The sequence below is a fragment of the Protopterus annectens genome, chromosome 10.part0 (genome assembly GCF_019279795.1).
Source record: "Protopterus annectens isolate FY-2018-M chromosome 10.part0, PAN1.0, whole genome shotgun sequence".
NCBI classification, from domain to species: Eukaryota; Metazoa; Chordata; order Ceratodontiformes; family Protopteridae; genus Protopterus; species Protopterus annectens.
In genome coordinates, this window is record NC_056744.1 from 629,917,425 (window position 1) to 629,941,040 (window position 23,616).

Sequence of the window (23,616 nt, forward strand, 5' to 3'; positions counted from 1 at the left end):
AGGTTAGAGGAGAGGTCTCTAAGTTAAATAATGGTGGTCTCTGACCTGAGGAGATGACTTTAACTTAAACGGCGAACCCTTATAAAGATAGTAAGAAGGAGAGCCCACTAACTAAAATGGGCTAAAACAAAGAATCCTCTAACTTAAATAGATTCTTAGAAAAAGAGGGAAGCAAAATTTAGCCGGGAAAGGGAGAAAGGCCTGAGAGGGAATGACAGCCCACTGAGAAACAGCAGAAAAAGCAGTGGAAAACCAACAGCAACACTCAAAAGACACACCAGAAGATTAAGCTACCACAAAAAGGGTAAAATACTAAGAGTTTGACAAGAAATATCTTAACATAATAGTAAAAGACACAACTTAGCCTGAGCCAGCGAAAAAGCAATCCCGAAGCTTCAAGTGGAAAATGAGATCTGGGTAACAGTCACTAGGCATCTTGGGACAGGATGTAGCCTCTAGCCAGTGAAAGGTCTCGAGCTTTAGTATGCAGCTAAGTTGGAACCAATGCTTGGTTCCGAACCCAACCATCAAGAATGAAGGCGAGATAGGATGACATAACATCATATACTACAGCAAGTTTGAAACATTAGGCGGAGGAACTATTTTACATCAAAAACATATAAAAAAATATATAGAAATAAAAAAGTATAAGTAAGTAAAATTCAACAATTTTACAGACAGCCCATTCTCTAAGTGCAATAATGCCCTCCAGGGTATGTGTTATTGTGGAAATAACACCCTTCCAGGGGTGCAAACAGGCCTCAAAACACCCCTGGGTGGGCATTACTTCCACAGTAACATACACAGTCGGGCATTACTGCTTGCTTACATCTTGGAAACTACCATACAGAGACAGGATATTCCAATCTGACTGTGGAAGTCATCATTTTTTACATCTTCAATTCAAAGAAGAGTCAACTAGAGGGCATTTACAATTTCTCCCATATATTTTTATCACTGTAAAATTCATAACGTTTTGTGATGCTGTATCATTTCATTCACATTCTTGAGTATGAGGGATTCAGTTTGTGTCATATAAAGATTCAGTGAACATCAGAAGACAAGGGAATAGGGTTTCTTTTCCTTTCCTTCTTAGCATGGAAAACCTTCAGTCCTGATAAAGGTTTGTGTCTACATAGTTAAGTACAGGTGCTCAACAGTCCAGAGAAGAAAACAAACTGAGTCTTTGTTGATGCATTGTGATTTCTTGAACTATGTTGAAATATTTTGTGGTGAAGTGTTTACAATCAAAGACTGGCTGGAAGTAAGAATTAATATAAATCAGAGGAAGCACACTGAATAAAGCTTTTTTGATGGAAGTAGAAATTTTAGGATTGTCAAATAAGACATTCTGAGTTGAGCTTGTATACTGAGATTGGTGTTAATTAGAATTTTTCCAAAACATCTCCCCATGTTATACCTGGTCAAAGATTCAAAAACATGAAGCAAACTGGTTAAAGTTTTATTGGATCATATAAACAAATGAAAAATAAATATGTTTTGTAAGGGAACAAGCCTCTTTTGGAAGGGAACAAACCTCCTAACACCCCCTTGCTTTCATAAACTAACTCCAAGGTTCCTCAACCAGGGGCAAAAAAAGGAAAGGCCAAAAACTTAAACAGCTGGCCTACACACATAAACTGTATCAGCAATAATTTGCTAGGTAAAACAGCTATCAGGAATTTCACATTGGAACAGTGAGATAAAACCACATCTTCATTAAACTCAACCATTTCTCTAAGTGTCCCCTTGGATTTCTCTGCTTTATTTGATTTCTGTTCTTGACTTCTAGCAGACTTTTTATCTTTCTCTATGGATCTTAAGTGATTAGCTTTTACTCTGGTAAGAGATTTAAACATTACTCAAGTACATAAGTATAAGAAGCTTAACTTTAAATATTTGCTCTAAACAATAATTACAGAACATGGTAATTTTAAATGAATATTTGCATACCACTAACACTGCGGTGGTGGTGCTGCGGTAGCATTGTCGCCTCACAGTAAGACATTGTCCTGTTCAATTCTCAGCTAAAGTGTCATCTGTGTGGAGACATGTGTGAATGGGCGTACCTTCGTTGAAGGTTGTGCATCAGAGCTGGCAACTCGGTACGTAAAAATCTACTGCCAATCATTAGCGGACCGGAGTTCCGCTGTGGTGACCCCTAAAAAGCCGAAAGATACAACAATTTGCATACCACTAACACACCTAAAAGTTTAACTTGTTTTCTTCAATGAATAGATAATGAACTAATCAACTTTTTTTTTTTTTTTAAATCTGAAGACAAATGACCAACCTCGCACAAGTCACTATGCAGATAGGAAAAATAACAGTACACATGAAAACTTGTATATGAAAAGATCAGTATAAATAGAGTGCATAACAATGTTGGATAATGTGCCTTGTGCACTATACATCAGTACCTTCAAAGGCACAAGACCAGATCTAATCAAAACATGGAGCAATGGAACTGCTGAATAAAAATCTGTCTGGGCAAAAGTAAAACAGAATGTGGATTAAACTCAAATGCTATGATTAACTATTATAGTGACCCTCCCCAAAGAAGATCACAATGTTTAATATTGTACTGGTCTCACAAACAAAAGGATGGGTATTTTTTGAGGGAATATGCAGACCACAACAGTACCTGCCAGAGACTTAAAGGCATAATTTATTCTCTACTAAATCAGATGACTTGCATTTCATTTTGAAGCAGGAACTCTTCAGTTAAAATGTTTACCAAGGTTGTGAAGACAAGGCTTTCAGAGCAAGTGTTTACTTCCAGCAGGGTTTAAGACTGCAATATTGAGCACTGGAAGATGTAGGAACATCCACCTACAACAGGCAGTTCCAACACACTTAATCTTGTAGCAATGATCCTTATGATAGTCATCTGATCAGATATTAAACAAAAGATGTTTCAACACAGAGTATAAATAACTCAATATCTAAAGTCTAAAGTCTTTATCCTCGTTAGCCAAGTTACCTTGGTTTTGTCAATAGCAGATCATGCCTACTTAGCCTTTTGAGAAAATTACCAAAGCAATGGACAAGGACATGCTGCCTACTTTGACCTAGCCAAAGCATTTGACACAATACCTCACTCAGGCATTGTAGACAAACTCAGAAAATTAGATATAACCCCCTAAGTCACCCACTGGATAGCCAGATGGCTCAAAAATAGGACCTAAGAAGTTATGATAGGAGAGTTTATCTCCACAAAAAGGCCAGTCTTTAGAGAAGTCCCTCAAGGCTTGGTGCTGGGGCCACTCCTTTTTTTTTACCATCTATGTCTCTGAAGTAAAGGAAAACATCATAGGCCTCTCTGTCTGACCAAGTTTGCAGATGACTGCAAACTAGGCACAGTCACAGAATCCTCCAAAGACAAAAATACCCTCCAAAAAGACCTGACACAGACCAATAACTAGTGCCAGAGCCATAATCTAAAGTTCAGTGCCAAGAAATGCATAACAGTATCCTTTGGGAACAAGTCTAACCCAGAAAACTGATACATCAATAAATAGTCAGGGATTTGGGAATGTATAATAATAGTAACCTGGCCTTTGACTATCATGTGTCTACAGAACTAAGGAAATCATTCTATGTTATGCGACTTATAAGCAAGGATATGCCATCTAGGTCCAAGGATGTCATTGCTCCACTGTACTCTGCCCTCATCAGACCAATCAGTATGTAAAACACCCCTTCAGTATTTAACTGACCAGACAGGTGCAACAACTGGGGCATCCACAGAGGTTCTTCACAAAAAGAATACAAGATGTAAATAACATGCCCTAAACAGACTGCCTCAAAGCCCTATTCCTGTACTCAGTCTTCTACAGACTGCAGACAGGTGAACTATGCTTGGCCTACAAAGCATCCTCTAACCCTACTCTGATGGTGAACCTGCTGCACATCCATAAAACAAATGATATCAGAATTACCTGATCTAAGGACCTAAACTTCATCTGTAAAAGGACATATTGAAGGGACAGGTAAGTGTCTCATAGACTACCCCTTCTCTGGAACAGGCTCCCCATCCATGTGAAGCAGAGTTCTTCCCTATCCCAATTCAAGCATTACATGAACTAGTGGATGGGGAATTGGAAATGTACCCCTGGCCCAGCACCTATGTCTCTATTAGACAGAGGCAGCCTGTAAATGTTTGACCACCCATGCCCAAGCCTACCTATACCCCTTAAAATAACCCAGGGATATCAAACCTTGTCAGATACATTTTGAAAACATGTCTAGGCTTAGAAAGACCCTCTGGATTTGTTAGCACTAAAAAAAATAATCACCTATAAACATATGAACCTATAGTGGAGAATAAAAATATTACCACTTACAATAAAGATTAAAAGTAAAATCTAATAGGCTTGTAAATCAGTAACCTAAAAAATCTACAAAAATAACCAAAGCGGTGTAGAATTTAAAAACAAGAAATTGCCAAAATAATTCCACAACAGCCATTAAGGAAACAGTGTCCAACACAGGTTTTTACTGACTGAGTGAACACTTTCATTTTTTTATTTAACTAGAACTTCATCAGAGTTAAAAAACATGTACAAACTGGAGTTTAAAAACAGTGTCATGTAATCACATGATTCAATCCAACCAATGATACTAACTCAGGATCTTGCTAATTTTCTTAAAGAGCCACTGTAAAGGAAATTGAGTTAATTATAGTAGTCTAGCTTAACCAATAGGCACTAAATGAAACTGATAGTAAGGTTTCAGTGGCACAGCAGCATGACCATGTGTTATGTCATTAGTATTCATTCCAAAGCTCTGCACAGCCATGGTGCAAAATAAACATTTTGGACCAGTCAAGCTTGAATACTATAATCAGGCTACATTTAGAATTTTACAGGTCACAAACTGATTATGTTACAGTTGTAGACATTAAAAAATAATAATTAAGCAACATAACTGGCTGTCTTAATAAACATATTTCATTTAAGAAAAAAATAAAAATGTATCTGCTTTTTACTATATTTGTGTTTCTTCCTACTTTATTTTGCTTCTGCGTCATCTTAAATTAAATTGTATTTATTACTGCTTGGTGTAACTCATTCTAAGCCTTTTAGTTTAAGCACTTGGGCTTCAGACCAGTTGTTTTACATTAGGAAGGTTTGTGGTCTGCACTGTAGTGCCAGAACAGGTAGCCTACATCCTTCTAAGTTGGGAACTGCTGATTGAGGGCTCAGTGTCTGTTATTCTAAAAGTGTATTAATTCTGGTTTAAGCACTTGGGCTTCAGGCCAGTTATTTTACATTAAGAGGGTTTGTGGTCTGCACTCTTGTGGGAGGAGAGGCTGGACTCAGCCCTTCTGAGCTGGGAATTTCTGGTTAAAGGCTTATAGTGCCTGCATATCTGAACTGCTTCTTACTGAAACTGGTACACCTTGTTTGCTGTAGCATAGACTAGATCCAGGCCTGCTGAATCTAGCTTTGTTTGTATAACTTGAGCACTAATCCAGGCATTCTTTAAAGTATTCAATTGTATTTATTACTGCTTGGTAGTAACTTGATTAAAGTGTAGCTATCATTCTAAGTCTTTTGGATTAAGCACTTGGGCTTCAGACCAGTTGTTTTACATTAGGAAGGTTTGTGGCCTGCACTGTGGTGGCAGGACAGGTGGCTTACATCCTTCTAAGTTGGGAACTGCTGATTGAGGGCTCAGTGTCTGTTATTCTAAAAGTGTATTAGTTCTGGTTTAAGCACTTGGGCTTCAGGCCAGTTATTTTACATTAAGAGGGTTCGTGATCTGCACTCTTGTGGGAGGAGAGGCTGGACTCTGCCCTTCTGAGCTGGGAATTTCTGGTTAAAGGCTTATAGTGCCTGCATATTTGAACTGCTTCTTACTGTAATTTGTACACCTTATTTGCTGTAGCACAGACTAGATCCAGGCCTGCTGAATCTAGCTTTGTTTGTATGCTTGTTGTTTCCCTGAAAAACTAATTCCACCTAAAACATGGCTTTTCAGCGCTTCTGTGGATCCCTAGTGATATCTGCATTGCTTACTGTACTTATTTCCTTGTTTCACTTGAAAGAAAGTTACTGTTTGTCATTTTGGCATTTAAGTTACCTGTAACACATTGCATTTAAGTTACCTGGCACTTGCTCACTAAAGCAATTATATAAGTCAGCACTAACAAACTAAAAAGCACAACACCCTCACAAACTCCCCTTGAGTACCTTGTTCCCCATTGGCCCTTTTTTTCAATTATAAAGGAATTCCCAATACTATTCTAGCATGTCCAAAGGTCAGTTGTCAATCTCCTCTCCGGTCCAGCTGGTGAATCTGGGAATCTTGAGGCAATGTTACAACTGCCTCATGTGCACAGACAACCCTCTCCTCCTCCCAACAAATTCCAACACATGTGAGAGATGCAACCATATAGCCAAACTGGAGGCTAAGCTCTCTCAACTCAGTACTAGCGTAACCAGTCAGGAGGAGAAGGAAACCACACTCACTACAATTCCAGTCTCACATAGATCTACCACGACAGCAAACCAAACACATAAACACACAAAAACATACTCGGAGGCTCTAAATAAAAATCTGCCTAAGCAGCAGAGACCTCCAAAGTAGACACCCAAGCAACCGCTACCCCAAAACAAAACACATGCAACACATAGCTCACAAAGCCAGTGTGCCGAACAGTCACAACCCTTAAGGCTAAACAACACACCTGATACACCTGTAATAGGTGACTCTATCATCAGGCACACTGACGTCCCGCTCACCAGGCTGAACAAGGAGAAGGTCACGGTGAGCTGCCTGTCGGGCACTAGGATCCGCCACATAACACAAGCACTCAGGTCACTCCAAGGCAAGTACAAATATGACTCAGTCATTGTCCATGCTGGTGTGAATGACCTGAGATGTACCTCCCTGGACTACATGAAAAGACACAGAGGAGCTCTCTGAGCATGTAGCCCAGGCCGGTATGACCCTGACCTTGAGTAGCATCTTACCCTCACCAAGAATGATGCCACAATATGAAGACAAGATGATCAATTTCAACAATTGGCTTAAGTATTGGTGTCATTCAAAGGGGATCCAGTGCCTGTCAGCCTGGGATGACATGCTCGACAAGCCACGATGCTTCGCTAGGGACGGCTTGCACCTGTCACCCCTGGGCTTTCGGATATTGGCAAAGGCACTTGCTACCCCCATAGTGCCTTTTTTAGGCAAGGCTCAAAAGACAAACCCACCTCCATAGGTATCACAAGGGATAAGAAACTAAGAGTAATGCTACTCAATGCCAGAAGTCTAAACCTCAAGATGCACGCACTCAAAACTCTCCTGAGCATGGAGAACATCGATATCTGTGCAGTAACAGAAACCTGGTTCAAGGCTCCCGAGAGCACCCCAGCACTACCAGGTTATACCTCATACCATGCTTTTCGGCCCCAAAACTTGGACCGAACCACAAAAGGAGGGGGAGTATCAATATTCGTCAAAGATACCCACACCTCCAGGCTTGTGGCACAGCACGAAGCATCAGAGACTATCCATGTGCAACTAACAGTGGGTAAAACTGCCTTCCAGTTTATAGCCTGCTACAGACCACCCTCCCAAACCCAGGAACCCCACTCGGCCTTCCTGAGAACACTGGAAAATATGAAGGTCTCTCCAAACACCATTATATTGGGCGACTTCAACTACCCAAACATAGACTGGGAGCATTACTCTAGCTCCAACACCCTAGCCCAAAGGTTCCTAGAATTTATAAACTCAAATGCTATGGAACAACTTGTTACCACTCCCACAAGAGGGGAAAACATACTGGACCTGATCATCACTAATATGGGGACTTTATGCGCCAGACCAGAAGTGTATCCCTCACTGGTAAGATCAGACCATAAACTAATCTCACTGGATATTCACATCCCGACCCCACCCCCTGCCCAGAAAACCACAGTGAAAAACTTCTCTAAAGCAAATTTCACACTCCTCAAAACCGAGGTGGAATCCTTCAAAGCCCCCGGGCCTGTGGAAAATATGGCCCAGACCGCAGAATCCTTTATAAACGCATTCTATGAATACCTTCAGGAATGCATGGATCATGCAATCCCAAATAAAACCAAGACCCAATCCTCCAAAGGCAGGCGTCCTGTCTGGTGGACCCCAGCCATAAACAAACTATACAATAGAAGGAGGAAGCTACTACATGATAGAGCAAAATCCCAAAAAGGGAAGGCATCTCTGATCAGTATTAGCAAAAAACTACGGGCACTCATAAAATCGTCTAAGGCCAGCTTCGAGAGAAAAATTGCACAGGACACTAAGGATAATCACAAGGCTTTCTTTAGTTATGTTAGTAACCTGGGTGGGAATTCCCAGATATGCTCAGAATTAGTCCAAAATGAGAAAAAATACACCGAACCCACAGACATTGCCAACATGCTAGCTGACAGGTTCAGCGTAAACTCCCCCCCCCCTCCAAAAGGGCAAATATCTATCCCAGCAGAGTGCTGCCCCCCTGACATCTCAGATGCTCAGGTAAGAGCCGCCCTCTCCAAAGCAAAAAACACAGCATCAATGGGACCAGACGGAGTCCCAGGCTGCGTCCTACATGAACTCCAAGAAGAGCTAAACCCAAACATAAAACTACTGTTCAATCTCAGCCTTACTACAGGATATGTACCCAAAGAATGGCGTACAGCAACAGTGGTCCCTCTCCACAAAGGTGGTGCCTCAACGGATCCTGGAAACTATCTCCCCATAAGCCTGACTAGCTTGGTCTGCAAAGCTATGGAAAGGATCATCATGGACCTCATAAATAAAGATATTGGGGACCTACGGACACTGGATCCTACCCAGTCCGGCTTTGTTAAGGGCAGATCCTGCCTCTTAAACCTGATCGACTTCTTTGAAACAGTCACCAAGGCCACTGACGAGGGGAAGGTGGTCCACCCAGCCTACCTGGACCTCGCAAAAGCCTTTGATACAGTACCCCACTCGGACATTATAGATAAGCTCACCAGCTTAAATATAAACCCCTATGTCACTAGATGGGTTGCAAACTGGCTAAAGGACAGAACTCACATGGTTAGAATTGCTGGAGCCATGTCAGACTCCAAGCCAGTTACAAGTGGCATCCCACAAGGCTCAGTCCTGGGACGTCTCTTGCTCGGTATATATTTCTCGGAGGTACAGGCCAACACGGAAGGACTGTGGCTGACCAAGTTCGCAGATGACTGCAAACTGGGCACCATAATCGACTCTCCAGCCGACACAAGCATCCTCCAAAAGGGCCTCATAGAAACAGACAAATGGTGCCAGAGCCATGGCCTCAAGCTAAACGCCAAAAAGTGTATAGTCATCCCCTTTGGCAAAAACAAAGTGCCCACAAATTACCACATAGGTGGTAATCCATTAAGTACAGAAGAAGTAATTAGGGACCTGGGGACCCAAGTTGATAGCAATCTCTCATTTGACAACCACGTGGCCAAAGTGGTTAGAAAAACATTTTATATAGCCCACCTAATCATGAAGGGATTCACATCTAGATCAGGGGAGGTCATCGTGCCTCTTTACTCATCCCTCATTAGGCCCATAATTGAGTACAATGCCCCTTTTGGGAGGTACCGTACCAGACACCTGCAGCAACTGGAAAGACCCCAAAAGCACCTCACCAAGTGGATCAAAGGGCTCAAACAGATGCCATATGCTGCCCGGTTAAAGAAACTCCAGCTCTACTCAGTGGCATACCGCCTGCTCAGAGGCGATTTGTGCCTGACGTATAAAGCCATGTCCAACCCGGAATTAATGGACATGCTGCACCTCAGAAAATCCAAATCCCATCGAGCCACGAGCTCGAGAGACTTGAACCTCAGCACTGAAATAAATAGGACATGCTGGAGGGACAGATTCATAACCCAGAGGCTCCCTTCACTCTGGAATAAAATCCCAGTCCAGGTTAGGCAGAGTCCCTCATTGACGCTCTTCAAGAGGAATCTTGATGAGTGGATGGGAGATTGTAGGTTTACCCCGGGTATCACTTCTGTGTCACTGTTAGACAGAGGCACAGTATACTAACCTCGAAAAAGGGCATAGCAAAATTAATTTAAAATGGGTGGCGAAAGCCAAACACACTCTGGCTAGGCTTATAAATGCCCTAGGGCGGATAGCCTAGTATGAACCTATGCACACGAGGCAGACAGCTTTTGAATGTGTACTGTTTACTCTTTTGTTTTTCAAAACATACTTGCAGTATCTTGTGTAATCATAGGTTCATAGGAGGTTACTACCAAGCCTAGCTGTGTAATAACCTAAATACACTTACTGAATACTTAGATGGTCATTGTTAGCAGAGCGATTCTGTGATCAGCACCGAATACCTCTGTCCATGAGGGACAGAGGTACCACCCCCGGAGAGAATTACAGTCACCCATCAAGGTGTCAAGGCTGCACTTGAATAGGGTCACTGAAGAGCTCTGCTTCACATGGAGCGGGAGCTTATTCCAGAGGAGTGGCAATTGTTGGGAGATATATCCATCTCTCCAGCATGTTCAGTTAATGTCACGGGCTAGGTTGAGATCCCTGGAGCAAGTTATTCTTGCCCCATTTGATTTGTGAATGTGCATTTCCATTAGGGCAGGGACTGAGACTGCTCTGTAGTCCACTCACAGGGTGTCTCTCAGCAGCCTGTATGATACAGAGTACAGTAAAAGGGCTTTCAGTCCTTCCATGTATGTGATGTTTTGGAGGCGCTAGATTCTCTTGGTTAGAAACCTTTGTGGTCTCCCCAGTTGCTGCAGGTGTCTGGTGAGGTACATACAGAAGGGAGCATTGTACTCAATTAGTGGTCTGACATAGGTCTAGAACAATGGAGCTATAACCTCCCTGGTCTTGGATGCAATACCCTTATTTATGAGATATGAAATGTTGAATGTTTTTCTTACCACTATGGACACATGGTGATCGAAGTTTAGATTACTATCACAACCTGTGTTTCCAGGTCTCACACCACTGAGTTTGAGCTTACAGGGGTGCTATCTACATCATAATAAACAGGGGCTACTTCTTTGCTAAAGAGGATAAAGAGGCATTTTTTTGAGTTAAGTTTTAGTCCATAAGTTTGGCACCAATCATTTGTCTGTGTCAGTCCTTTCTGTAATATGTTAACATCATTGGGAGACTCTATGATTGCGTCCAGTTTATAGTCATCTGCAAACCTGTAAGTCACAGGCCATCTTCCTTCACCTGGACTTCAGAGAAATAGATTCCAAACAGTAGAGGGCCCAGCAAAGATCCTTGTGGTACCCCACTGATAACTGGTCTACTGGTAGAGGTGGACTCCCCAACTTTGACAGAGTGCATTCTGTCGGTCAGCCATTTTGCTACCCATATAGCAATGCACAAGTTAATTCCCAGCTGGGAGAGTTTCTCTATGATACTTGAATGGGGGATTGTGTCAATGGCCTCGGCTAAATCAAGATAGGTGGTATGTACTGTTTTACCCTCATCCAGGGCTTTGATAGCATTCTCAAAGAAGTCCACTAGGTTTGATAAGAGCTTCCCTTGATGAAACCAAACCGGGTTGGGTCAAAGGTTTGAAGGTCGACTATGTTCTTGTGGATAAAGTCCATGATGATTCTTTCCATGGCCTTGCAGATAAGGCTGGTTAGGCTTATGGGTTGATAGTTCCCAGAGTCAGTTGATGGAACTCTGTTGTACAACTAGATTACTGTTGCTGTTCTTCACTCTGTGGGGTCAAAGCCAGTTCTCAGGCTCTGGTTAAAGACAGTGCCAAGTGGTTCCACTAGGTCTTGTTTCAGATTGTTTAGTAAGCAGCCTGGGATGTTATCTGGTCTCATAGAGGCCGTATTTTTGGCCTTGGAAAGTGGCTGTATGACCTGTTCTTTGGAGATACTCAGTAGAGGACTGGTGTCAGGAATGCTTTGGAGTATGTCTAGTGGGGACAGGAGGGTGAAGTTACTGCCAAATCTGTCAGCTACCAGGTTGGCAATTTCCTCAGGTTCAGTGTGAGTGATACGATCCACTATAAATTCTGCACACAGCTGGACATTCCCTTTTAGGTTTTGGATGTAGCTAAAGAATGCCTTATGACTATCTTTAGCTAGGGATGCTAATTTAGACTTGTAGCTGGCCTTAGAGGACTTAACAATATATCTGATTTGCTTGTTCAAGCTGTGGAGGGTATTCTTCCTCTGCTGAGTGAGTTCCCTCCTGATCTTAGATATCAGCTTCTTTCTTTTGTTGGATAGCTTATTTATATTTACAGGCCACCAGGGTGGCTTGTTTTTTCAGGAAGACCTCTAGTTCTGTTCCTGATGGTACAGTCGAGTCAATGCATTTGTTTTAAGTGGCTGTATAGGGCATTTGTGCATTCCTCTGCATAGGAGTCATTGTTGGCTATGCTGGCAGGGGCTTTAAAACTTTTTATACTATTTCTTAGTAGGCAATAGTTTGCTTTGGAGAAATTGTTCAGTTATTTTACTCCTGTGGGGATATCAGGTTTGATCTTTACTTCAAATGAGATAGATTTATGGTCTGACCTTATCAGGGAGGGCAATACGCAGTGACCCCCCCATGTTGGTGAGCACTAGGTCCAAGACATTTGAGCCCCTTGAGGGGGTGTGGGCTAACTGTCCCAAGACATTTGAATCAACAAAGTCCAGGAACCTCATAGCGATCATGTTTGTGCTCATGTAAGTCACCCAACTGATGGAAAGATAGTTGAAATCTCCCACACCCAAGGTGTTTGGCTGTATACTGAGCGACTCTAGTAAGTCCAGGTAGGCGGTGTGCTTCTCGTGGTTCATGGTAGGGGACCTGTAGCTAGCAATAATGTGGAGGAGTATTTTACCTATAGTTAGTTGGACCTGGCATAGCTCAGGAGAGCTGTACTGTTTCACCAGTCTCAAGGTGTGTTTGGATTTAATGAAAATGGATACACTGTCACCTCTGGTTCTTTCACACTTGTTCTGGGGTCTGAACGTGTGAAAGGCATTATAGCCTTGTACGGCGAGGATGTTCTCAGCGCCTTGAACCGAGTGTCAGTGACTGCACAAATGTCAGCATCTTTCAAGATGAGGAGTGCTTCCAAGGAGTGCAGTTTACTGTTTAAGCTCCTAGCATTAAGCAGCATGACCTTGAGCTTGTCTTTAGTGGATTTCTTTACGTCGGAAGTTTTGTTATTTGGACATTGCCTAAAAAGGCACTACTGGGAGGCATGCATCTTTGCCAGTGTCCAATAGCCTTGAGAAGACAGGAGAAGCCATCTCTGGCAAAGCAGTGTGGACTGTCGACCATGTCTTTCCAGACAGACAGATACTGGATTCCCCTGGAGTGATACCAGAATTACTGAAATCAATCATTTTTTGTCTGTACTGTGGTATCATCCTAGGTGAAGGTAGAATGCTGCTTAGGGCTAGGGACCTACCTGCCTGGGACACACAATCTGAGAGTTTGGCCTTGTCTCTCTTCACACAGTCCAGAGCGGTACATCTGAAGTCATTCACCAACATGTACTATGACAAAGTCATAACAGTACTTGCTGCGGAGCGACTTGAGTGCGTGCATGATTTGATGGATCCTAGCACCTGAGAGGCAGCTGACCGTGACCTTCTCCTTGTTCAACCTGGTGAGGGGGACAGCTGTGTGTCACTTATGATCAGAACATTAGGCTCTGATGTGTTTTGCCTTAGGGCTCAATTGTTGAGACACTGACATGTGTGTTATTATGTGTAGTGGTGAATTCTGCTCATGTACCAGTATGTGTATGTTGTTTGCACTTGGGAGGTCTCTAGTCTTTTGGTAGACTCTTAGTGAGTACCTCCGCGTATGTGGGTCTATGTGTCTTGACCTTATCTTGTGTGAGAGAGGAGTTGCGCGTGCTAACAACCTGCTGTATGTCTTGTATACTGTTATGTGACAGGGCCGATTCTAATTTCATAGTACAGTTACATCTCTCAGTTTTGTGTTTGTTTGCTTTAGGAGCAAGTGGTTTCAGTATACATGAGGCAATTACTACATTGCCTCAAGATGCCCATATCAGGTTGGCTGGAGAAATGGTAGGAAACTGTCCTTCCATTATGGCAGGTGTATATTGTAGTAACTATTGGGGATGGGCTAGATAGACCACAGTTTGCTTGCGATACTGACAAAGGGAGTTATTCTGTGAAGGGCTAAGAGTAGAAGACTGTGTCAATGCCCCTGAATGCACAACTGAGTTGTTCACTAGGTAGTAATGCACAACTGCATTGTGCACAGACAGGCAGTGTAGCTAAGGAGGGTTCTCTAGCAGATACCAAAGGAATAATTATATTTCTAAGCATTTGCATCTATATATATAGCAGTGCTCAACCCTGCAGCGAGGTGCACAGCTATGCACAAACACGGGGCTTAAACACAAGCGAAGTTAAACAGTTTTAACACAAATTAACCAATAGGAAAGCTTAAAACTGAGCCTTTTTCCAGCACTCCCCAACTCAGATGGGTCATGGCTACTCATGGCTACACACTTCTGCCGCAAGGGTGCAGGAGGGCCTTCTTAATGTAAGATGGCTGGTTTTACTGCTCAAGTAATACCAAACAGCCTAGATCCAGCAGATCTGACTCTAGCCTATGCTACAAAATACAGAAGTACTAAAAATTCAAAGTGCAGAAAAAAACAGTCACAGCAGTAAAAACATCAAAAATAAAGCAGCAATTAAGCAAACTACAATTCAAAAAAGTGCAATGCAAGCTTAAAATATACTTATTCTTTGTTGAACACAGTTGAGGCCTTGGATTGAGTTCAGATTCACTCCAGATCTCCGAGTAGAATACATAGTAGTTATTGTGTTTTCAGAAACAGATTCAGGTATAAGGGACAAGAAATCAGTAGCTAGCTCAAACCAGTCCATGACAGTTTTCCATTTCCTTTCGACTACAATCAGTTTTGCAGAAACTTCTACACTACACAACTGCTAAGCACCAATATTTCTGTGCTGCTGTTTGTCATTGAGCTTAAATTACATGTTGAATGTTTTATTTATTTATTTTATTTATTTATTGACATTTGTTAACCGGTTTAGTCCAACTAAGCCAGGGGCCCATTTTCAGTGGAGACCCAAGGAGAAAAGCTCCAGAAATAATATAAGTAATTATGATATTTACAAAATATTAAAGTAAGGTCACAGAAATATAGTACAAGTCAAAAAATTTGTGCACAGCAGTACAATGCATAGGTAAAATAACAGCTAACAAGTACAATTTCCAAAATTTGGGAACAGTATATAGTATAGGCCAAATAATTAAAAGGTTTAGAGATTACACTAAGTACAGTATGAATACAGTTTGCTACAGCAAGAAAAAGGAGGAAAAAGTTGATAGGGAAAAGCAGATACGATGAGAAGAAAGGAGACTAGTTCAAGTGGGGGTTTGACAAGGACATGACAAAGTTTTCAGGAGAAAAAGTTTAAGTTCTTTCTTAAACAGGTATTTATGCTGAATGCTTATTATGTTGAGAGGGAATGAGTTCGAAACATGGGCTACAGAGCATTTGTAAAGGGTCTTACCAGTGTTTTTGTTGAGTTTGCATAACTGAAGGAGGTGTTTACTGGCAGCATGGAGGTGACGAGGGGAGTTACAGAAGGAGACTAAATTAAAGATGGAGGGACAGGTTCATATAGGATAGAGTGTGCAATATGTAACTGGGGTATAAGCAGCTGTTTGGAAAATTCTGGCCATTGGAGTAACTTAAGGGCAAGACAGTGGTGAGATTTGTAAGGAAGGCTGGAGGCAAATCTGACAATTTTGTTATAAGTTTGCTCTAGTTTAGTGATAACAGATGTTTGAACATAAGTAAGGACAGGGGCAGCATAAAGAAGGCAGGGTAGGATTAGGGCCTGAGTGAGGGAGGGTTTGGAGGAGGGTAACAGAAATTTTTGATTACAAAAGAGAAAATAAATTTTTTATTACAAAAGAGAAGCCCAAGTTTCTGGTGGGTCTTTTTTATACTTTGTTGAATAAGACTATCAAATTTTAATTAATCGTCAATGATAACTCCAAGTAGTTTAGTATGGGGTTCAGGTTTAATAATGGTGTTGCTCAGAGAGGATATAGAGAAAGAGGCTTTGTGTTGGGCAAGTGTTTTAGGGAGGAAGAGGAAGAGTTTGGGTTTTTTTGGATTTAATATGAGCTGTTTATCAGAGAGCCAGGTTTCGACAGAGGAAAAGATTTGTTGAGTGAGACCTAGTAGATCAGGGATGTTGTGGGCAGAGGTAATGCGGGTGGAGACATCAGCGTACTGTAGAAGTGTAGAGAGGTTGGTAGCAAAATGAAGTTTATTAGTGACTATATTAAATAGGAGAAGGCTAAGAACTGATCCTTGGGGAACTCCAGTATTAACAGGGAGGAATGGAGAGAGGACAGTTTGCCAGCGGACAGATTGCTGCCTGCCAGAGAGATAGCTAGAGAACCAGTTGAAGGAGGAGGTCATGAGATGTAGGTCTGAGAGTTTAGTTAGAATTTCAGAATGAGAGACAGTATCAAAGATGTTTTGAAGCATGTAACATGCTGGACCATACCTCTCAAATGCCCAGGCTTTTTCAGAATGTTCATATTTTTTGCTTCATATTTTTGGTCCGTTCCTCATAAAATTTGCAGTTTCCTAGCAAATTGTTGAGGAATGAGGATTAAAGTCACTAAATAAGAACAGACATTTGAGAGTTTCAGATTTCATATCATTTAGAAAATGTATGTTAATGCAAAACTTGATAATCTTCTTTGAACTACTTTTATAACAGCAATATTTAAAATCTGTCCCTGTTTTTGAGCTTTTGTACCCACATTATTTTTGGATTTGTGAAGAATTTTTGCGCTAAGAGGCTGAGAGTATGTGCTAGACTTTCCGACCAAGTTATAATTATACCACATACTTGTTCATTCAAATTTTGAAAACTGAAGTACATTGTAAAAAGATTTGAAATCTAATACTGAGGAGACCACAAGTTTTCCTCTTCCTAGGTTTGCTGGCACAGAAAGTGTGTGTGTGGGTTTACCTTCATATAGTCGATCACACATGATCGACCGGCCACTTAAGCGAACCATTTCCCCGAAACCGCAAAATGTTCCAAATATCGAAATAAAGTCGAATTCGACATTTCTGGCCGTGCCACACCTCCACATCAGTGCTACCATGGATCAAAAAGGGGACGAGGTTTTGCCGTTCGGTTATGTGGAATTCGACTTTGGATACGTTCTCACTTCGGGTTTTGCAGAAGCGGTTTTGCCCATAGTAGGATCGACGATATGAAGGTAAACCATGTGTGTTGTGTGTGCGTGCGTGCATTGGGGGGTAATGACAGTATCTAAACCACAGTATGATACAAATCAGTTCAGTGAGCTCTGAATTACAGTAGAGTGTTAGACCTTGGTGCATCTTTAATTAAAGAACATTCACAGACCACAATTTCCTTATCAGGGAAAAAAAATCATTAGTTTTAAAACAAATTACCATTTTCTCATATTGGAGGGCTTCCTTTTCAGCAATTTGAGCAGCTCTTTCTCTGTTCATGTAAGCAGCTTTCAACTTGCTCTCCAGCTCCTGAAGTTCAACACTGTGAAACAATTTAGACTTTTAAACCTATGCAGTGCTTCACAAGTAACATTTTAATAGGCATAACTTGACTCAAGAGTTTAAGTCCATAAAAGAGTGAATACCATCAACAGCACTAATTTGCACCATACAGTCTATACAGCTTGTATGTACCTAGCCAAAGAATTTGACATTATTCTCTCATATTGTAATCATTAATAAACTTAAATGTTGATCCTTACCTGCTGAAGTTAATAGCAAACTGGTTAAAAGCATCTACATTATTAATCGGCATTGTAGTAGATGTCTCCTCTGCAAGTATGAAGGTAAACAGTGGTGTCCCCCAGGGCTCCAGGGCTTAAAACAGAGACAGCTCCTTTTTTGCTATCTACTTCTCTGATCTCCAGACCTGAAATCAGGATCTTTAGCTAACTACGTTCATAGATGATTGCAAACTTGGTGTAACTATCAAATTCCCTTCTAATGCTGTCTCATCACAGAATAGGTGATTTTTTTAAAAAAGGGCTAAACATAAATGCAAATAAGTGTAGGTCTGTCTCATTTGAGATACTGTCTCATCCAGAAAACAGATTTTTACATCAAAATACAGCATAGCGAACACACCTCTCCAAGATGACAATGTAGTTAGGGATCTGAGAATGTGGGCCAATAACTCCCCTCTCATTCAACTATCATGTAGCTACATTCATCACAAAAATAATTTTATCTGATATAATTAATATTAATCAGGTCAAAAGAGGTTATCTTATCCTTTTACCCTCCTCTAATTGGACCTATTACACACTACAACACTGTTATGGGATGTATCTATCTAGACACATTAGGCAACTGTACTCAGGAATATAGCTGGTCTAAAGACCCTGAGCTACCAGAAAAACTCAAGTACTACCCCTTTACTCTGTGTCTTACAGGCTCTGATGGAAAGAGCTATATGCCCTGCATTCCAAATTATTAGGGACTCCATCCTCCTTGATCTCCTGAATATCAGCAAATTAAACAGCTCTGCCAATAACAGAACAAGAGACCTCAATCTTTACCAAGTGATAAATAAAACTCGATGGAGGGAACATATTTATTACACAGTGCCTCCCTCATCTGTGGAACAGACTTACTCTGCAAGTTAAACAACGTGTCACCCTAGTATCTTTTGATTCTATCCAGGATGTCTGGATGAGTACCCATAAATTCACACTTGGATTTACCTGATTGCCCTTTTCAGAAAGGGGGTGTACAGCAGGAGTGTGGCTATAGTCAAGATGAACCTAGTATTTTTACTCAACTGCCCCAAAACTCCCCTTATTCTATGACTCTACTTCCTTTCTTCACTCTTGATATCCAATATCCTTATTGTAGTCTTACAATGCACAGCAGATAGGTCAGTAATATTACAGGTTGATGCCATACAGGATTCTTATGATGCTGGATGTGCAAAATGAAATAAGGCATAGTTCTCACTTGTTTTGTCTCACTTGCTGTCGTAGTTTTGTATCCTTTAGTTTTTCATGCTTTATCTTAGCCAGTTCTTTTGCCATACGCTCCTCTTGTTCCAGTTGTTGTTCTTTCAGTATTCGACTTTGTTCAGCCTATTTGGAAGTGCAAACAAAACAACAAAAATGGTTAAATACTGCACCTGGCATTACAGCTACATGACACAGTTAACAGACTGAGAAAGAAAACCCTGCAGGCCTTGGTTTCAGTCCATCAACCTTTACTGCAAATAAGTCACATAACTGTCTTAAAACTTCTGACTTAAACCTAAAAACAGACCTAGGTGAGACTAAATAAAATAAACAAACATTTGACCTTCTGTGGAATGTAAGCATTTAGCCTTGAAGTTAATGATAATGTAACTGCAGAAGTTGTGGCGTACAGTACTTACTGACAGCATACTTTATTTACAAGATATGGACGATGGCAACTACTGTAAATGCATCTGTATTTTTATATGGAGAAAAAAACAGGGCACCCTATTAAAATTAAACCTTTAAATTAAAACTTTTTAAAAGCGCACACAAACACACACACAAATCATGAGCATAAGACTAAGCCAGATTTATAACATAAACAAAATTACAATTTTACAGAAGTCTGTAACACCAACATATGTTACATATCTGTTTAACAAGGGACAGATGACAATGACCACATGAAGGCAATACCTTGTAAAATGAAACATATCAACACTGGACATAAAAGTGATACCAATCCAGCTAACATTAGGTCAATCCATCTCACACTAGGACCAAAGACCTAAATCTACTCCAACAAATAAATAAGACTAAGAAGAAGGCTAGACTTGTCATGCTGTGTCTACCCCTTTTCTGGAATTAAGCAATGTAACACACTGTCTACCTTTAAAAAAGAGCTGGGCAACTGTATAGGCATTTGCAAATTTATCCCTGGTATGACAGGTCTAATCATCCTTGAAAAGAAAGGCAAGCCCTAAGGGTGGGTATTGGCAAGGTGAAAATGGCCTCACAGCTCAGTTGCCTTGTAACTTATATGATCCTATGATTCCCTTCAGATTTAACTACCACTAGAGAACCCCAGTTTCTATGCATTTGGTAAGGAACACAACACATAATGACTCACAAGAGGCAAGCCTTATAGTATTCACTAACCTAAAAGAGGAAAATGTCTGCACTTGAGTACTCAAAATACAGTGTTTCAGTGAAGACATTCTAGGTTAATATTTATAAAGATTCTATCAACTAAAGCAAAGACAATGACAAAACACGGAAGAGACTTTATTAAGCCTATGAAATGCAGGTGACAAAACTGTTGCCAGCAATCCAGTATAAAGAATTTTCTAGTAGTAAATCTTGGCAATGATTGAGAAACTGACTGGAGCACAGACAGAAAACCGTCTATCTGTAATTATCTTACAATCTAATGAAATATCTCAACCAGTGTTTCAAAATATCAAAGCACAATATGATATGGCAATTGTGTTGATGGCCTTCTGCTCTAAGCTGCTAGCGTACTCTTGCATGCATGTTCTTTCCCCACAAAACAGAACAAAATAGATGCACAAAGACACATAAGAGCATTGTAATAAAAAAATAAGACAAAATTAAACTCATTCAATATTTGCTCATTATATTTTAGAAGCCATACTTTCTAAATATACACTTAGTCTGATGTCACATCAACAATGGAATTCTTACTTTTGGAAAAATTAAATGGCTGAGATTTGCAGGGGACTTAACCAAAACATTCCCAAGCTTTTTACATCACTACATCATTAAGGAGATTTTCTCTGAAAAAATAACATTTCCTGTACTACTCTTCTCAAGAATGCTTCTCAACTATGTGCTAAATTTAAGAACTCAAGAAGTAAACCACAGTTTCAACAGTATAGTATGCAGCTTGAAGTAGACAGTTTAACCTTCTGACTTAAAGAGGCTCTGATTTAGTTATTTCTGGAAAAGATTGACAGAAATACTATTTAGAGATTTCACAAATCCTTCCAACTTAGAGAATCTAATACTGACTGACTGCATCCTGTTCTTTTATTCCACTACTCCACAAATTTGAGCCGGCTTACAAAGGGTAACAAGATCTGATGAAGCACATCACTGTACAACTTATCACTGCTTAGTCTTTCATTACGTGACTGGGGATTCACCTAGCAATTGTCCCTAGTTCAGAAGCCATTTGCTCATAAACTCTTATATACTCCTAAGTGTCCTTTTTTGGCTAATATTCCAGTATGGCGTAAACTAAACATAGTGTTTTAAATTTTTATTATATATCTTTAGTTTAAATTGTTAAAACAAGGAATAGCTACTGAGACTTTTCACTATCCAGTGCAGAATAGCAAATTCTGGAATAAGCTTTAGAAGCATTCGTGAAAAAAAAAGATATTTAAGCTATATTCAAAAAATATTTACATCACCTCTGTAATACTGTCATCCAGCAAACTGGTGGGATACCCCTGTGATGACGTGAGATATTGCCAGCTGTGCCAGGAGAAGTAGGGCAGTTGATGTGTAACATTTGCCAGCATAGCTAGCTGGAGATTTGTAAATGATATGTCATTTGTATATCAAACTGATTTGTACAGGTGCTTTTGTTGAAAATGTATTTGTAAAGCTGCTTGTGTTAAAAATGTACCAACCATGGATCCTGCTGGATAGATAAGAAATACACCCGTATGTCAGACTGTATTGCAATTGTTGAAATGAGTATATTCTAATGGAGTATACTAGAAGAGAAGAGGTTAATCTCAGTCCAGCTAACTTTGAAAAAGAGTCTGAAATTAAATTACCTGGTTTAGGCCATAAGGATTGTATCTTACAGTTTTGATTGCAGCCAGAGACAAAAATGTATGTGAAAACCAGGACTAGGAATCCTACTGTATTGTCCTTAAGGGTGGACTAAGTGCTACCTTGGAGGGGTAAAAGTTTTTGAAATGGTTTTACATCTTTCAAATGCAATAACACATCTTAGCAAAGCTCTGTCAGTGTGTGTGGTGACACATAGGTGCAAGATTCTAGTTCAGCTTCTAGTAAAGGGGATAGTGTGGGAAACAGAAATCAAGTGACTAGATGTATGTGATATCATTCTGTAATCCAGCACTGAAATGATGTTTTAATACTAATGAAACAGAAGTCTCAGGACAGTCTGTTTGTGAAACCTGACAAAGAAGGACCCCTCACTCACTTCATCTTGCCTTGCTCTAGTAAGTGAACTAGGAGACAGTAATTCTTTAGATGTCAGGAAAATATAGTCAGATTAGTTAAGTATTGTTTTTCTGTATATGTGCAAACCTTTCCATCTGTGTTATTTTTAATACTTCCTGTGACTGAAACTCTGGTGTTTACTGTAAACAGGTATTTAGTGTTTTCATATTCTTTTATTATTTATTATTAAATATATTTAAACTTTTCATTGTGGCTGGACTTTTAGAGAATATTTTACCTTTGACAGTACTTATATTTATTTGGTAACACTGTGGCCACTCCTGAAAGCCTTGCTGCATTGGTCAAATTACTACCATTTGTATTAGTATTATTTTTAATTGGGTATCCTTGTAAGAGCCTTAGAGTAGCTGGCTGGTGGCAGTGTAACTGCCTTATAGTTTGGATAAAGGTAGCAGAGCTAGTAAATCTGTGCCAGCCTTCCTCAGGTGTTTGTGTGTGTGTGTGTGTGTGTGTGTGTGTGTGTGTGTGTGTGTGTGTGTGTGTGTGTGTGTGTGTGTGTGTGTGTGTGTCAGCTATTTTGATCAGAGACACAGAGCACTGGTATCACACATAGGGTGCTGGAGGACTTAGATTGGCACACTCAAATCTACAGCTGTGTCAGTGGGAAGTCTTATTAGGGGCCTGGATAGAGAGAGGGAACCCAGCTCCTGGACTGAGTGTGTTCCCTGTATGTTCTTAAGGGAAATTGTGCTTAGTGCAGAGAGCTGCATCTGGAAACACTGTGTGTATCTATTTTTGTTCCAAGCAAATTTCCCTCATCAGTGTCTTATTCAGGCTCCTTGATTACTGGCCCAGAGCAGGGATATCACACCTACATCTACAAACATATTTTTCAAAAAATTATACTCCTTAAGACACACATCATCTTTTCATAACATCCTAGAAAACCTTTCAAACTACCCTTTCATTACATCCCTTTTCATCCACAGTAGGTGATTACTAGTGAAATTTAGGTAGGAGTTGCTAAAAGATTTTTCCTGTACTTATTGGAAAATATTCCTTTTCTTTCTTTCTGACTTTTGCTAAGTTCCACATTCAAAAAATTGTAAGATCGTAACAATAAGTACATATCAAAAATAAAAAAATGGTAGAGGTATTTAAATAATTAATAAAAACATTTAGTTCATCCACAGTACCCAGTCCCACAATAAAAATGTCATCCAAAAATCTGACTTATATTTTAATGTATCTAGCCACTTCTGATGATAAAATTACTATATTTTCCATTTGCAAAGGACGAAGTTGGCAAATACTGGGGCTGATGTAGCCTTCACTGCTACTCCTCATACCAATTTAAATAACTCCTCCTTGAAGAAAACAGTTATTTTC

The 23,616-nt window shown here is 40.4% G+C and overlaps 1 protein-coding gene across 1 annotated transcript in view; it reads right to left on the reverse strand.

Moving 5' to 3' along the window:
- MNS1 (meiosis specific nuclear structural 1) overlaps positions 1 to 23,616 on the reverse strand; it is a gene marked incomplete at its 5' end in the record, with an annotated part of 589,910 nt that overhangs the window by 441,230 nt on the left and 125,064 nt on the right. The window contains 2 exon segments of the mRNA XM_044085455.1: positions 17,480 to 17,582; positions 19,037 to 19,164. Of these exon segments, the coding sequence (XP_043941390.1) occupies positions 17,480 to 17,582; positions 19,037 to 19,164 (231 nt within the window).